The following is a 17,217-nucleotide window of genomic DNA, read 5'->3' on the forward strand; positions in this document are numbered from 1 at the left end:
AGAGGTGCCCCAAGTGGGGCTGAGCCTGGGGACCATCCCTGAGGGCCAGCAGAGCTGCAGGTCTCAGCCCCTCTGGGAAGCAACCACCCCCAGTACCCCAGCCCCGTGTCCAGGTTTGGGTTCCACTGGAGGTTCTCACCTCCTCTTACCTGTTCAGGCCATTTCTTCTGGCTCTCAAAGACCACAGTGGCTTCAGCTTGTCCTCCCTGTTTGGAGGCTGTGGGGACATGGTCCCCAGCCACCTGTGGCCAAGTAGCCAGAAGATGGGGGGGACAGAGGCTCTGGAGGGGGCAGTGGGGGCTGGATGCAGCACTGCCCCACACCTGAGAGGGACGTGGATGGATTTGAGTAAGGACAAGGCCAGCCCTGGTGGTGTCAGAGGAGGCAAAGACATGGGGCAATCTGAGAGCAGGGATGAAGTGGGACACTCAGGGACATGTCCATGGTGGCATTTTCCCCCTTCCTGAGCTGTGGCTGAGGATGTGCCTCCCAGGAGGCCATGGGGAAGCTTTTCCAAATGCTGGGTCTGCAGCCACAGAGACCTGGGGAGCTCCTTGCACTTCCCAGGGGCTCACCACCAACCCTGCTCAGTGGAGGTCAGGGTGGTATTATGGTGTGCAGACCAGCTTTGGGCAGATGGGACCCAGTGCTGACTCCAGCTCTAGGCCAAAATCCCCCTGAATCTCTCCGAGTTTCTGGGAAGGGAAACCATGGCATCTGTGAAAGCAGCTGCCAAGCACCATGTCCCCCAAAACATGGGCAAACACAACTACCCAAAGGCAGTGTGAGGAACTTCAGAACAGATCTGCCCCACGTTGCTCCTCAGATCTGGCCAACGTTGCAGCCTTTTGTCTTATCCAGCAACAGTGAAACACAAGGGGGATACTGGGAGACACTTAAGCTGTCCCCACTGCAATGGTGCCACCTCAAGTTGGGGTGTGATGGCACAGGCCAAGGGAGAAATTGAGCTGGAAGTTGGACATGGGGTCTCCAGCCCACCTTTGGAGCTCCTCTGCCTCCATTGAACCATAACGAATGGAGGGATGTTGTTTCCCAGTGAGGTGTGGACCATGGAGAATGTGATGTCCCTTTGGGGGCCTACCTGGCTGGACCTCAGGGGAGGGATTTAAGTCACCTGGAGAAGATAGTGGCCACCTCTGTCAATGGCTTTTGGCTTGGGTTGTGTGCTGGGCAAACAGAGAGGCTGGTGGTGCCCCAGGGAAGCATTGTAGTGGGACATACAGGGAAGTGCTCCCCACCGCTGCTGAACATGACTGATGAGACGCAAGTTGTTCCCAGAAAAGGTCTCTGACGTGGGACAGCTGACGTGGGACAGCTGGAAGAACATGCTAACGACTTATGGGCCACTTGCAATCCTCCAGAACTCCCGGGCCCCTCTCAGTGAGCTGCTGTCTGGCCTGTCGGCCAAGACCCCGCTGTTTCACAGGAACCTTCTCCTGCTCCGATTGCAGGGCGTTGCATCACGCTGCCCCCGGGGATGCGTCAAGCCCTGACGGTGCCCTGCTGCTGGCCACCACCATCGGACGTGGCTGATAAGAGACACGAGACAGCCGTCAGACAGAAAAGGTCTTTGTCCTTGAAATACCCAGTGCCGTCCCTGGGAGGGGGCAGATCAGGCCCTGCCCGGCGTGGCAGGGGGATGCTGGCTCCATGATGCCCTGGAAGGGCTCTGGGGGCACTGACCCTGTTGCCAGCCCCCACGGGGAAATAAACTTTTCCTTTCCCATCTTTGAAACCAATCAGAACTGCGGGTTTATTTATATCTGTTTAACAACATCTAATTAAACAGAAAGCAGTGCCCCGGGCGCGCAGGCCTGGTGTCAGGAAGACAAGAGATAAAGTACAGTTTCAACCGAAATGTTAAATAAATAAGAAACTCCAAATAGTCTGCTCTACCCCGTCCCCAGAAGCCCTAAGCACACACCACCCCAAGGACGGGTGGGCTGCCAGCACCCCCAGACCTCCTGGGGGGCAGGTTCCCTGCCTGCACCCCCCGGCCTTTGGATTCGGGGGTGCTCTGGCCTCTCGGGCGGGTGCCAGGGGGAAGCACCCCACAAATTCACACCCGCAGCCACCCCCCACGTCTGGCTCCCTGGTGGGCCAAGTTGGCCGTGAGCCATCAAGGTGGCCTCAGGACACAGACAGCCACCAGCCTCCCGGGAGGAGGTGGAGGGAGGGGATCACAGGATGATATGGGGTTGGAAGGGACCTCTGGAGATCATCTAGTCCAACCCCCCCAACCAAAGCAGGTCCACCCAGAGAGCAGGATGCACAGAAACGTGTCCAGGCGGGTTTTGAACGTCTCCAGAGAAGGAGACTCCACCACCTCTCTGCCCAGCTTGTTCCAGTGCTCTACCACTCTCACAGGGAAGAAGTTCCTCCTCACGTTTAGGTGGAACTTCTTATACTCCTCCTTCCCCTCTGCTCAGCTCTGGGTGCTGGCTCCAGTCTGGGCTCCCCAGTACAAGAGAGACATGGACATACTGGAGAGAGTCCAGCAAAGGGCCATGGAGGGGATGAAAGGACTGAGAGAACTGGGACTGTTGAGCCTGGAGAAGAGAAGGCTCAGGGGGATCTTATCCATGGGTACAGAGACCTAATGGGGCGTGTGGAGAAGATAGAGACAGCCTCTTCCCACTGGTGGCCCAGTGACAGGACAAGAGCCAATGGGCACAAACGGAAACACAGGAAATCCCACCTGAACATCAGGAAAAAAACCCTCCCTTTTTCTTCCAGTGGGGGTGGTCAGACACTGGCCCAGGCTGCCCAGAGAGGTGGTGGAGTCTCCATCCCTGGAGATCCCCAAAACCCAACTGGACATGGAACTGGTGCTGACCCTGCTTGAGCAGGTGTTGGACTAGATCGTCTCCAGAGGTACCTTTCCAACGCTGACCCTGGCTCTGTCCCTGCCCGGTGCCCCTCATGCCGTCAGCCCAGGAGCTGGCTGCAGGCTGCTCATGGCATCCAACTGGGAGGATGCTCTGCCAGGCCTGGATGGAGGTTGAGATGTCAGCAGAGCTGCTTCCAGCAGTGTCCTACAGGCTTTGACTCCTGCCATTGCCCCTCCATGGTCTCTCCCTCCCACCTGGGAGCTTTCATGCTTCCTTTCATGCTTGGTTTTAAAAGTCCCTTGGTCACTACTCAATCCATCTGAGGGTCATCTTCCCCCTTAACCAGTTTGGAGTAAATACCCTTCTGACAAGGGTCACCTGTTCATTATCACCTTCTGCATTTAGCAGGGGTTGTCATCAAGTCCACTTGCCATGGGTGGGCTGTATAAGCCCCTCACACCAGCTCTGAAGAAGGAGGGTGGCTGGGACAGGGCCCACAGGGGACTCTCTCTCTGGATAAACCCCTCACTTGGTGTTCTTCCTCCCTCCTCAGAACTTCCCAAACCAAAGGCCTGCAGCCTGCCCACACTGGGGACAGGTGCTTCACCTGCTCTTCTGGTGCTTCAAAAGCAGTGTGGATGGTGGAGACAGGATGGGATGGGTTGGGACAGACCCCACCACCTCCTTTCCCTGCTGCCCTGCTCATGGCGTGGGGGACGCAGCGTTACCTCTGGCCAGCTCGGGTGAAGGCCATGGGGAGGCCGGGCCAGGACAGATTGCACAGAGCCTGGGACATGGTGCAGCCAAGTCCCAGCTGGGCTGGAGCCAAGCCCAGCCCCATGGCTGTCCAGCCTGGCCCAGGGCTGGCAGGAGAGGACAGCAGAGGAGGGACATGCCCCAGCCCTGCATAAAAAGCCCTCGGTGGGGACGGAGAGCAGACAGCACCCCAAGAAGAGCCCAGAGCAGCACAGTCAGAGCCGTGAAAGCAGAACCATGGAGCAGTACTTCTCAGCCACCCAGAAGATGGAGCAGGAGGTGATGTTCCCCAGCCTGCTCCGAGGGGTCTTCCCGCAGCAGGAGGGGGCGGCCCCGGCCACGGGCGGCCACACGGACCTCTATGAGCGCTACCAGCTCCTCAAGTCCATCAAGCCCATGGTGGAGAAAGGGCTGGCCTCTGTCAACGACCAGAGCCCAACCAGCACTGACGCTGATACAGCCTTAGATGAGGGTGCAGACAACAATCTGGAAGAGCGTCTCTCCCATCACGTCAACGGCTTGCAGCAGGTTCTGACAGACCTCACCAAAAACACCAAAGCCCTCACCCGGAGGTACAGCCAGATCCTGGAGCAGATCAACCTGGGTGAAGATCAGTCCAGCTCTTGAGCCTGCACCCCCAGCCTCTGAGGTAAGAGCTTGGGGAGGTGCAGTGCCAAGGAGAAGCTGGCTTAGGGGTATCATACTTTGCCCTCTTGCCCCATCAGTTGGGTGGTTTTCCAATGTTTGCATAACACCCTCAAATCCCAGGAGTTATGAGTCTGCATTGCTCAACAGATACATGCTCCTGGATTTGTCTTTCTCAATTTCCCACTGGTGCAAGCTGTGCCACCAAGCAAAGGTCATCTTGTGAGCTCCACTTTGTCCCCAAGACACCTCAGCTCGCAGCACAGGCAACGTCTGCTGCTCTGCAGGCACAAAAGATCCCAGGGTCAAAAGGGTTAGGTGGTTGGAGAACCCTGAGCTCTGGACTCCGGAGGTGCCAGAGGTGCTTCTCTGCCTGTTTCTATTTTTTTTCTCTGATGGAAAAATGCAACAGAGTCATTTTAGGGAGCAAGCCAGCACTTTCAGGTCTCCAAATGTCTAAATTTGACACGCCACCTGCAAACACCTCAGACGCTTCAATCTTCCCCTAGCCTGGAGAGCAAACACAATCTCTATGCTGCTGGGACTTTCATCCCTGAGACCCCTTGGGGAGACATCCCTGTGTTCCACCAGAGAAAGGGCTCATGGCCAAAGTCCCAGAGTGTAGAGAGGTGACAGCAACAAGAGCAAGTGTTAGCAGGGACTTTACAGCGTTAACCCTTGTTTTGGGAGGAAACCCAGCCAGGAAGGAGGACACCCTGGCCATACCGTGTTTGTTATCCCCACAGGGTGATCTGTTGTCCGCAGCCCAGCGGCATGTTTTTGTCTCCTGCGCCAAGTCCCACCGAGGAACATCCTTCGTGAGCAGCGCAGAGCTTGGTCATCTGCCCGCCGGGCGCTGCCTGTACCGTCCACCTCGTCCTGCGGCCCGTCCTGCTGGCCACCTCGTTGCTTCATCCCACCCCTGTCCCAGGGGGATTTCTGTGGGGGCAGGAGCGAGTGTTTCGTGTTATTGCTTTGTAGAAGACATCTGTAACTTTGAAGTGAGGCTTTTTTTCCCCTTTCCCCCCCCGCCCCCCGCTGTGCGTGCCTAAACCCTCCCAATCAGTCTCTTTGAGAATGTAAATAAAACACAAAGCGTTGTGCAAGCGTGTCCTGTGTTTCCTACCAGCTGCCACTTCTGTACAGCTACCGTCCCCCAGCCCATGAGGACGGGGGGGACCTTGGCCACCGAGGCCAAACTTCAGTGCGGGGGGGTGATCTGATTTTCTCCCTCGGGGAGTGGGAACTGGGTTTGCGTCGGGATGGAAGTTCCCCCAGCCCTCTGGCTCTCAGGCCTTGCAAAATGTTGGTGTAATCCCAAAATCTTCTGTACAGCTACTGTCCCCCAGCCCATGAGGATGGGGGCGGACCTTGGCCACCGAGGCCAAACTTCAGTGCAGGGGGGTGATCTGATTTTCTCCCTCGGGGAGTGGGAACTGGGTTTGTGTTGGGACGGAAGTTCCCCCAGCCCTCTGGCTCTCACGCCTTGCAAAATCTTGGTGTAATTCCAAAATCTTGGTGTAACCCTGACATTATTCAGTGCTGGGATCCCAGCCTGCTCCTCAGTATCCTTCTTTCCCTCCCCAACATCCCCTCCTCTTCTGGAGTCCCAACTTCTCAGCTCCCCAACCCAATTGCAGCCCACGCTCATCCAGCCCTTCAGACCCATCACCGTCTTCACCACACGCAGCTCTGGGGACAACCTGCTGCATCCACCTCCAGCCCCAGCGACACCAAGGAACAAGTCTACCTCCTCCCCACTTGGCCATGGCACCCTCTGGAGCCGGGGGCAGAGGAGGAGGTGGGGATGCTCATCTGGGGTGGGTAGGAAGGCAGGGCTTCGCATGCCTTCAATCCCTGTGATGTGTGGGGAGAGTAAAGCCCTCACTGGGTGGGTGGGCAGGGGCTGCAAGCCTTTCTCAGGGGTGTTGGAGCCCTCAGCAGAGTTTAGGTCCCACCTCCAGGTGACTCCTTCCCTCCCACACACACCACCCTGGGGAAGTCTTACGGAGTCAGGCACTACGGGGAGGTGTCCCCTTCATTCTTCAGGCCATTTTAAAACAAATTCAGCTGTTGAAACAGTGCTGTGTTGACTGAACAAACACTGGTCCTCCATCAGCTTTGCACTTTTGATTTAAGAAACCAGAGATCTCTAGGCATCAGTGGTGCGAGGAGGATTGTGAGCATGCCCTGGGCTGCAGGCTCCAGTTGTGTTGCTGCACACGCTCTCTGAATCTGCTGAAATCAGAGCCTAAATCAGCTCTAAAAGTCTCAGTTTAAAACGAGCAAATGTTCTGCAGAGGGTCCTCTGTTTTCTTCCCATCCCCTGGAGGCAGCTCCACACCTTGGTTGTGAGTTGGTGTTCATGTTAACCCCTTCAGTGGGGCCCTGATTGCTCAGCAGCACTTTGAAACTCCACAATGCCCTAAAGAAATAAATAAAGGAGGAGATAAAGATGGGGAGAAGAGAAAACTGTTGTATCTAGTTTGGGTTCTTGCTTCAGAAAAACCTACAACCTAAGCTGAATATGATATAAACATGGGAATGAACTCAATGGGCATGAGGATCAAGAGAATAATGTAGTGTCTTGGGAATGTGAACACTGATGGGCCTGTTGGGTTGTTCTAACCAATGGCAATATGGTGGTGGTGAAGTCTACATCCCGAGGATGACTCCCCCGATTCATCCACTGGGGATGGCCCATGCCCTTGCTTGGCCAGAAGGCATTTTCATAGAATCACAGAATGGTTTGGTTTGGAAGGGACCTTAAAGATCATCGAGTTCCAACCCCCTGCCATGGGCAGGGACACCTCCAACCAGACCAGGTTGCTCAAAGCCCCATCCAGCCTGGCCTTGAACCCCTCCAGGGATGGGGCAGCCACAGCTTCTCCGGTCAACCTAGAGTGTTGACCAGAGTCAACACAACCTAGGGTGTCTCACCACCCTCACAGGAAAGAATTTCTTCCTAATATCTAATCAAAATCTCCCCTCTTTCAGTTTAAAACCATTCCCCCTTGTCCTATGACTCCAGTCCCTGATCAAGAGTCCATCCCCATCTCTCCTGGAGCCCCTTTAGGGACTGGAAGGTTGTTATAAGGTCTCCCCGGAGCCTTCTCTTCTCCAGGCTGAACACCCCCAACTCTCTTAGCCTGTCCTCACAGCAGAGGGGCTCCAGCCCTTGGAGCATCTTTGTGGCCTCCACTGGAGCTATTTCAATAGGTCCATCTCCTTCCTGTGCTGAGGACATTGGAGCTGGAGGCAGTGCTCCAGGCGGAGATCTCCCCAGAGCGGAGTAGAGGGGTAGAATCCCCCACCTCGTCCTGCTGGCCACGCTTTTTTTGATGCAGCCCAAGATGCCAGGGGCTTTCTGGGCTGCCAGCGCACATCACTGACTCACATTGAGCTTCTTGTCCATCATTTTTCTCCCTTCGCTTCTGACAGTGCCCTGGGGCCTGTCCAAAGCCTGCTCAGATCCCAATACAAGCCACCAGCCATGGATTCCCCAAGTCTGTGAAGGTGGGTGGAGCTGATAAACGTCTGGAAGGCAGTGGGTGGAAATGCCGGTGGTGTTTGCACAGCCCGTGGCTGTTTGATTTAGGAGTGGCTCCTGGGCTGCGCAACAATCTGGAAGAGCGTCTCTCCCATCACGTCAACGGCTTGCAGCAGGTTCTGACAGACCTCACCAAAAACACCAAAGCCCTCACCCGGAGGTACAGCCAGATCCTGGAGCAGATCAACCTGGGTGAAGATCAGTCCAGCTCTTGAGCCTGCACCCCCAGCCTCTGAGGTAAGAGCTTGGGGAGGTGCAGTGCCAAGGAGAAGCTGGCTTAGGGGTATCATACTTTGCCCTCTTGCCCCATCAGTTGGGTGGTTTTCCAATGTTTGCATAACACCCTCAAATCCCAGGAGTTATGAGTCTGCATTGCTCAACAGATACATGCTCCTGGATTTGTCTTTCTCAATTTCCCACTGGTGCAAGCTGTGCCACCAAGCAAAGGTCATCTTGTGAGCTCCACTTTGTCCCCAAGACACCTCAGCTCGCAGCACAGGCAACGTCTGCTGCTCTGCAGGCGCAAAAGATCCCAGGGTCAAAAGGGTTAGGTGGTTGGAGAACCCTGAGCTCTGGACTCCGGAGGTGCCAGAGGTGCTTCTCTGCCTGTTTCTATTTTTTTTCTCTGATGGAAAAATGCAACAGAGTCATTTTAGGGAGCAAGCCAGCACTTTCAGGTCTCCAAATGTCTAAATTTGACACGCCACCTGCAAACACCTCAGACGCTTCAATCTTCCCCTAGCCTGGAGAGCAAACACAATCTCTATGCTGCTGGGACTTTCATCCCTGAGACCCCTTGGGGAGACATCCCTGTGTTCCACCAGAGAAAGGGCTCATGGCCAAAGTCCCAGAGTGTAGAGAGGTGACAGCAACAAGAGCAAGTGTTAGCAGGGACTTTACAGCGTTAACCCTTGTTTTGGGAGGAAACCCAGCCAGGAAGGAGGACACCCTGGCCATACCGTGTTTGTTATCCCCACAGGGTGATCTGTTGTCCGCAGCCCAGCGGCATGTTTTTGTCTCCTGCGCCAAGTCCCACCGAGGAACATCCTTCGTGAGCAGCGCAGAGCTTGGTCATCTGCCCGCCGGGCGCTGCCTGTACCGTCCACCTCGTCCTGCGGCCCGTCCTGCTGGCCACCTCGTTGCTTCATCCCACCCCTGTCCCAGGGGGATTTCTGTGGGGGCAGGAGCGAGTGTTTCGTGTTATTGCTTTGTAGAAGACATCTGTAACTTTGAAGTGAGGCTTTTTTTCCCCTTTCCCCCCCCGCCCCCCGCTGTGCGTGCCTAAACCCTCCCAATCAGTCTCTTTGAGAATGTAAATAAAACACAAAGCGTTGTGCAAGCGTGTCCTGTGTTTCCTACCAGCTGCCTCTTCTGTACAGCTACTGTCCCCCAGCCCATGAGGATGGGGGCGGACCTTGGCCACCGAGGCCAAACTTCAGTGCAGGGGGGTGATCTGATTTTCTCCCTCGGGGAGTGGGAACTGGGTTTGTGTTGGGACGGAAGTTCCCCCAGCCCTCTGGCTCTCACGCCTTGCAAAATCTTGGTGTAATTCCAAAATCTTGGTGTAACCCTGACCTTATTCAGTGCTGGGATCCCAGCCTGCTCCTCAGTATCCTTCTTTCCCTCCCCAACATCCCCTCCTCTTCTGGAGTCCCAACTTCTCAGCTCCCCAACCCAATTGGTACCTCCACATCTCTTCCCTCGGCCTACACTCATCCAGCCCTTCAGACCCATCACCATCTTCACCACACGCAGCCCTGGGGACAACCTGCTGCATCCACCGCCAGCCCCAGCAACACCAAGGAACAAGTCTGCCTCCTCCCCACTTGGCCATGGCACCCTCTGGAGCCGGGGGCAGAGGAGGAGGTGGGGATGCTCAGCTGGGGTAAGTAGGAAGGCAGGGCTTCGCTTGCCTTCAATCCCTGTGATGTGTGGGGAGAGTAAAGCCCTCACTGGGTGGGTGGGCAGGGGCTGCAAGCCTTTCTCAGGGGTGTTGGAGCCCTCAGCAGAGTTTAGGTCCCACCTCCAGGTGACTCCTTCCCTCCCACACACACCACCCTGGGGAAGTCTTACGGAGTCAGTAAAGCCCTCACTGGGTGGGTGGGCAGGGGCTGCAAGCCTTTCTCAGGGGTGTTGGAGCCCTCAGCAGAGTTTAGGTCCCACCTCCAGGTGACTCCTTCCCTCCCACACACACCACCCTGGGGAAGTCTTACGGAGTCAGGCACTACGGGGAGGTGTCCCCTTCATTCTTCAGGCCATTTTAAAACAAATTCAGCTGTTGAAACAGTGCTGTGTTGACTGAACAAACACTGGTCCTCCATCAGCTTTGCACTTTTGATTTAAGAAACCAGAGATCTCTAGGCATCAGTGGTGCGAGGAGGATTGTGAGCATGCCCTGGGCTGCAGGCTCCAGTTGTGTTGCTGCACACGCTCTCTGAATCTGCTGAAATCAGAGCCTAAATCAGCTCTAAAAGTCTCAGTTTAAAACGAGCAAATGTTCTGCAGAGGGTCCTCTGTTTTCTTCCCATCCCCTGGAGGCAGCTCCACACCTTGGTTGTGAGTTGGTGTTCATGTTAACCCCTTCAGTGGGGCCCTGATTGCTCAGCAGCACTTTGAAACTCCACAATGCCCTAAAGAAATAAATAAAGGAGGAGATAAAGATGGGGAGAAGAGAAAACTGTTGTATCTAGTTTGGGTTCTTGCTTCAGAAAAACCTACAACCTAAGCTGAATATGATATAAACATGGGAATGAACTCAATGGGCATGAGGATCAAGAGAATAATGTAGTGTCTTGGGAATGTGAACACTGATGGGCCTGTTGGGTTGTTCTAACCAATGGCAATATGGTGGTGGTGAAGTCTACATCCCGAGGATGACTCCCCCGATTCATCCACTGGGGATGGCCCATGCCCTTGCTTGGCCAGAAGGCATTTTCATAGAATCACAGAATGGTTTGGTTTGGAAGGGACCTTAAAGATCATCGAGTTCCAACCCCCTGCCATGGGCAGGGACACCTCCAACCAGACCAGGTTGCTCAAAGCCCCATCCAGCCTGGCCTTGAACCCCTCCAGGGATGGGGCAGCCACAGCTTCTCCGGTCAACCTAGAGTGTTGACCAGAGTCAACACAACCTAGGGTGTCTCACCACCCTCACAGGAAAGAATTTCTTCCTAATATCTAATCAAAATCTCCCCTCTTTCAGTTTAAAACCATTCCCCCTTGTCCTATGACTCCAGCCCCTGATCAAGAGTCCATCCCCATCTCTCCTGGAGCCCCTTTAGGGACTGGAAGGTTGTGATAATTGCTCACCGGAGCCTTATCTTCTCCAGGCTGAACACCCCCAACTCTCTTAGCCTGTCCTCACAGCAGAGGGGCTCCAGCCCTTGGAGCATCTTTGTGGCCTCCACTGGAGCTATTTCAATAGGTCCATCTCCTTCCTGTGCTGAGGACATTGGAGCTGGAGGCAGTGCTCCAGGCGGAGATCTCCCCAGAGCGGAGTAGAGGGGTAGAATCCCCCACCTCGTCCTGCTGGCCACGCTTTTTTTGATGCAGCCCAAGATGCCAGGGGCTTTCTGGGCTGCCAGCGCACATCACTGACTCACATTGAGCTTCTTGTCCATCATTTTTCTCCCTTCGCTTCTGACAGTGCCCTGGGGCCTGTCCAAAGCCTGCTCAGATCCCAATACAAGCCACCAGCCATGGATTCCCCAAGTCTGTGAAGGTGGGTGGAGCTGATAAACGTCTGGAAGGCAGTGGGTGGAAATGCCGGTGGTGTTTGCACAGCCCGTGGCTGTTTGATTTAGGAGTGGCTCCTGGGCTGCAGAGCCACCAGCCCAGCTGCACCCACGCAATTCCTGAGCAGAGCTAAAGAAAAATGCCGGTGGTTTTGCTTTTCAGCAAAATTTTCACAAATTGTGCAGGCTGGGCCACAGGTCACCAGAGCAACCTGGCAATTTCCAGGAACCAGTGAAGGTACTTCAAATGACAAAAAAAATATCATCTGGTTTTCCATGACCTTTGCAAGAGTCCTGGTTTGTCTTGGTGCAACCTCTGGCAAATTCCAGGACAGATACTGGGATGCCCTGCCAAGTCTTAGCTGGAGGGAACACTGTCCACATGGGAGTTCAGAAGAGGTGCACCAAGTGTGTTGATTCTATGATACTCCCAGCTGCTTCCCCACATCCGAACTTCTCATTTCCCTTCCTGTTTTAAGCATCTAATTCTTTTTTTTCCCCATTGGATTTAGTGTATTTACTTGTAGTAGGGCATAAAACCCAAATCTGAATGTTGTTGACCCAATTCTATTAAACAGAAGCTGCCAATTCAATGTGTGAAGGAAATAAATCTGTTATAAATATTTTGATGGGTAATACTATCTTCCAAGTTGATGTATGTACCACCACAGAGATGTTCCAGCTCATTGTTATATGCATATTTATACAATTTTCAAAAAACACACATTTAATCCCCACAAAGCCATTGTCATTGCGGTTCATTTTTTGGCAGACACAAAGTTCTCACCATTAGTAAGATTATTCTCATGATTCATATTATGGTTTCTCAAACAAGGTCCAGGCACAGACTAATCCTGTGAAAAACAGTGAAAGGATGATCCATGCCTGAAAGAGCTTACAGCCTTGGAAATATCCCTCTTCCATTTGAAAAGAAAAACATGTGGGCAGAGGGAAATCTACTTTTGAAGTGTCTACAAAAGAAATGTCAGGGCCAATGGCCACCCCGAGCAGAACAGGCAGGAGGCTTGAAGCATCACTGTGCTTGAGGAGTCGGGAGAGGAATGGAGAACATCTAACTGGTTCTTCTTCCTCATCCTTCTCATGGCTCCATGACCCATATCGGTGGCCTGCCTCTCCAACAGGTCTCAGGAGCTTCCCCTTTCGAGGACATGATCTTGCTGACCTTGCTTGATCTCCTCTTCAAACATCCTCTTTTTCTCTGCTTGACAGCAAGCAGGTGGATCCCCAACAGACCATCAGTGCATCAGATGAAGCTTAGAAAGGCCCCAAGGATAAAGGAGTTCAGGAATCCAGGCCAACTGGTAACAAACATAAAGCCCAACAGAGATCCTGGGTGGAAATTCCAGCTTAATGCAAATCAAATCCCATTCCCCAAAGGGAGAAACCTCACTAACCTCCTTGAAACAGCACAGCGGTGGCCAAGACCTCTCCAGGGGGTGCAGAACAGCAGCTACAATGGAGTTGCTGGTTGTGGGAATTCCAGGACCCTGGTCGCCCGAGGCTATGGAGACTTTCATGGTCTTGGCTTTTTTGCTTCCTTCCCAAGGGAAGAATGAAATTCAAACCAGCCTCAGCTAGCTGTTACCAGCAGCATGGACTGCAAGAGCCTTGCCTCCCCCAATCCCCTCCAAAACCCTGATCCCACTTCTGCTTTTCATGGGCTGCTCCCCCACCCCCTGGTTTCCTCAGCGTGGCTTTGACCATGGGGTAAGAGGAGGACCAACAAACTGCAAGAGCGACTGTTTTCACTTAGTGCAAGCACAGAGGGCTTTGATGGAGAGTCGGATGCCTGCCCAGCAAAGCTGTGACACCAAACAGGTCAGATGTGTGGTCCTAGTAAATCCAGGAGACCACCTCTGGTGTGACCACCTAAAAAACAAGGCACCAAATCCCCACGGGCAGGCAACGGTATGCCAACGGCTTGGGCTCTGAGGACTTCTTCCTAAGGCCTCTTTTGAGAGCAGATGAATTTGGCAGTTTAAATGAAATCCTTATTGAAATGGGGGGGCGGGGAAATCCAACTGGGAGTAATTTGTATAGCAGGACTGAAAAATGCCATCTTAAAGCAAGTCATGCAGTTGGTGGGATTAAAAAATCCCAGAAGAATCACAAATAAAAACAATCAAACTTTTCACATACATGGTGACTTCCAGCCAAAATCCTTCACAGACTATCAGGCTGATTATTTGTCCCCTAATGTGCCAGCGACAGTGGCCAAGTTATAATAAAGGAGTAAAAGAGTGGGGGAACCAGACCGGTATGTTCGTCAGACTGAAGGACCAGCTGTGGTTGGCCTAGCAGTAGAAAAGGGTTGTGGACGTCAGCTAACGACTAGTCCTTTTGCTTATTGAACCCCATCACCCAGCCTTGATTCTGGTTTGGGGACACCTTCCAGATGAGCTTTTGAACCTCTTCTACTGCTCTTCACCCTTCCCTAGTGAAAAGCTTGTGGGAGCAGAGAGGTGATGGTCCACCCGTCCATCCAGTTCTGCAGCTGCAGAAGGAAAGGTTATCACCTCCAGCATCGAAGACCTCCCAAGTAGAAAGAGCCCGAACTCCACCTCTGTCGGTTATATCCAGGATATTTTCTGAAGCACCTACATAAGCCAGCCCAAAGAATGGGATTTGCAGGAATCAAAGGTACAGAAGACACAGATTTTCCATCTTTCCCTGTTTTCCAATAAGCATAGATTTTTAAAAATTTATTACAAGTCACAAAACCCAGGCTCCCAACCAGCCCTCACCAGTGCATCCAGCATCATTAATTCTTCTGGTCTGGCAAAGGGAAAATTCAAACCCTTCTATTCGAAGCAGCAGAGATAACTCTGACACAGGTTATTGCTGATGCTTCAGAGCAGCAGAAGTTGGGTTTGATCAGAGGTTCACCCAAACGTAAAAAGCATTCAGAAGAATTTGAATCCAGCTTTGATGGAACCTTGGGCGAGGACTGGCTTTATTCATAAGGTGAGTGAATCAGTGCAAAGTATAACACTTTTTGTTCCGTGCCTGAAGCTTCTGGTCAGATTGATGCTCTGTTCTGGGAAGACACAAATCCAGCAAAATCCCCAGAGGATGCAAAACCAGCAAAGCTGGTGTCCATGAGCACAATGCAGACTTTGTGCAAATGGTTTCCTTATATACCACGCCATCATTTTTCATCATTAAAATCTGCCCCAGGAAGCGCTGTATTTGTCTGAGATTTTCTCTTCAATTGCTGGTATCGGGAAGCAGCTTGAAATGCAAAAGGGTGAGGCAAGGTTGGTAGAGGAGATGATAACACTTTTTATTAGACTGACAAACTGGAAAACTGGGGGAAAAAAACCCAAACAAGCTGAAACAGCAGCTGACAGACCTGAGAAAACCTCATGTGCCCTAAAGTGCAGATATTTTTATCCATCTATACCAGCTGATCTAATAAAAGGTATTGTGCCTCATTACAAACGTTGCCCTACACCCCTCGACAACCATGTCCACGGCAATTTTGCCACCGTAACGGAACAAAGACATGGAAATGATGAGTGGCCTGAAGACAAATTTGAAAGCAACATAGTGCACTCAGAAACACCTAGAATGAAACCAAGGAGACTCTGCAGGCCTGTGGTACGGATTGGGAGAGGTTACAGAATCACAGAATAATATGGGGTTGGAAGGCACCTCTGGAGATCATCTAGTCCAACCCCCCTGCCAAAGTGTGTCCACCCAGAGCAGGTTGCACAGGAACGTGTTCAGGTGGGTTTTGAATGTCTCCAGAGAAGACGACTCCACCACTTCTCTGGGCAGCCTCTTCCAGTGCTCTGCCACCCTCAAAGTGAAGTTCCTCTTCAAGTTTAGGTGGAACTTCTTAGATTCAAGTTTGTGCCCTTTCCTCATATTCTGTCCCTGAGCACCACTGAAAAAAGACAGGCTCACTCTGGTTTGAACTTCTGTGTTTAAAAATGTCATGACCACAGACATCCTTGTGAGCGTTTCAGTGCTGGGAGAAACAGTCCCACCACCACGAAATCTGTGGTGCTCTCCAGTTGGGATACTTGGTGTATACAGGAAACTAGCAAAGATGCTAATCAAATATTTACGAGCGATTGAAAAGAATAGTTCAGGCTCAAGCAGAGATTCAGGTTTGGATTTATTTACCTTGCACAAATTATTCAGTGCCTGGAGATTGGTTTATTTATATTTATCTTGCACAAATTATTCAGTGCCTGGAGATTGTATTGACAGGGAAGAAAATGCCACCACCTTGGACAGACTGTAGACACCCTGATCGAACAACGACGGACGTGACAAACGGGATCGATGGGGTGGTTTGGGATAAAGCTTGCAGCGCACGGAGGCCAAAAAGGGCTGTGAAAATGTTTACTGGTTTCGGTACAACCGGTTCAGGAGGCAGAGCCACACGTTGCAGGGCTCCTCGGGGGTGCTCTGGGCACTGGGCCTCCTTTGGAAAGGATTATTTGGCTTTTAATCACCGCACAGATAGCGTTACAGGAGCTGTGTGCTGGCAGCCGGCCCGAATCCACCCGGCACCTTGCCGGTTGCCAGAAAACTAACGAGCAAATACTTCCTCTTTCAGGCTGTTCCCTCCCCTCTCCCTACACCTGCGACCTGTACCAGGGCTGTGCCTGGAGCAAACTGGAGCCTCTGAGGCAAGGGCTGGGCTGGCAGCTCGGGGAAAAACAACCTGACCCAAGGAAGAAAAAACTAAGAGAAAGAGGAGAAGAGCTCGGCGAGGAGCCATCCTGCTTTGTGGGGCAGGACGTTGAGCGCAGAGCAGCAGGTTTTCCCAGGGGAGATGAGCATTTCGTCGGAGCACAAGCCCCTCGGGAAGCAGGTCACGGGCAGCCTGCACACGGTGAGTAAGGTCAGGGTTTGGGGGGACACGTTCCTCCAGTGGGATCAGAGAATCCCCTTGGGGCTCCCTTAGATGGGTTTTTCCCTCCTGTCTGCTGTTTTGGAGACACCGGGGCTTGCCAGATGTGTGACCAAGACGACTCTAGGTACAAAGCTGTGTCTGACTCCGACCTGTTTGCACCAGTTTGCCCTTACGCAAGGGCCCTCGCAGGCACACAAGATGGAGCACCTCTCCTATGAAGACAGGCTGAGGGAGCTGGGATTGTTCAGCCTGGAGAAGAGAAGGCTCCGGGGAGACCTTATAGCGGCCTTTCAATATCTGAAGGGTGCCTATAGAAGAGCTGGGGAGGGACTCTTTGCCAGGAAGGGTAATGATAGGACAAGGGGAAACGGTTTTAAATTGGAAGAAAAAAGATTCAGATTAGATATCAGAAAGAATTTTTTTACTATGAGGGTGGTGAGACACTGGAAGAGGTTGCCCAGGGAAGTTGTGGATGCCCCATCCCTGGAGGTGTTCAAGGCCAGGCTGGATGGGGCTTTGAGCAACCTGCTCTAGTGGGAGGTGTCCCTGCCCAGGGCAGGGGGTTGGAACTCGATGATCTTTGAGGTCCCTTCCAACCCAAACCATTCTATGATTCTATGATTCTATGAAGATCTGGCAACAGCAAATAACCAGAGTGGTTCTTTTTACTCCTTTGACAAGAGGTGGAATTAATTTGATGTTAACTTTAATTTGTCAGACCCCTAAGTAAAAGTGAGTTTTGGGGGGGGGGGGGGGGGGTTCAAAAGTTCTTAGAGTTTTTAATGATAA

General features: G+C 52.7%; 2 protein-coding genes across 3 annotated transcripts in view; both read left to right on the forward strand.

Moving 5' to 3' along the window:
• The first annotated feature begins 3,780 nt into the window (after nt 1-3,780).
• Nucleotides 3,781-9,142, forward strand: LOC106890954 (mid1-interacting protein 1-B-like). Of its 2 annotated transcripts, XM_014947099.1 has the most exons (3): nt 3,781-4,190; nt 7,974-8,040; nt 8,783-9,142. In XM_014947099.1, the coding sequence occupies exons 1-2, from the start codon at nt 3,846-3,848 to the stop codon at nt 8,016-8,018; spliced, it is 390 nt and encodes a 129-aa protein (XP_014802585.1). In that variant the 5' UTR covers nt 3,781-3,845; the 3' UTR covers nt 8,019-8,040; nt 8,783-9,142. The 2 variants fall into 2 exon arrangements, with proteins under 2 accessions (XP_014802585.1, XP_014802584.1); XM_014947098.1 differs by lacking the exons at nt 7,974-8,040; nt 8,783-9,142 and adding an exon at nt 5,000-5,359 and having other exon boundaries at nt 3,781-4,257.
• A 7,058-nt stretch (nt 9,143-16,200) lies between these two features.
• The window catches only part of KCTD14 (potassium channel tetramerization domain containing 14), a 4,694-nt gene continuing 3,677 nt past the window's right edge, over nt 16,201-17,217 (forward strand). The window contains exon 1 of the mRNA XM_014947102.1: nt 16,201-16,407. Coding sequence (XP_014802588.1) covers nt 16,348-16,407 — 60 coding nt within the window. The 5' untranslated portion in view covers nt 16,201-16,347. The remainder of the gene's footprint in view (nt 16,408-17,217) is intronic.

The sequence above is a fragment of the Calidris pugnax genome, unplaced genomic scaffold (genome assembly GCF_001431845.1).
Source record: "Calidris pugnax isolate Ruff unplaced genomic scaffold, ASM143184v1 scaffold121, whole genome shotgun sequence".
NCBI lineage: Eukaryota > Metazoa > Chordata > Aves > Charadriiformes > Scolopacidae > Calidris > Calidris pugnax.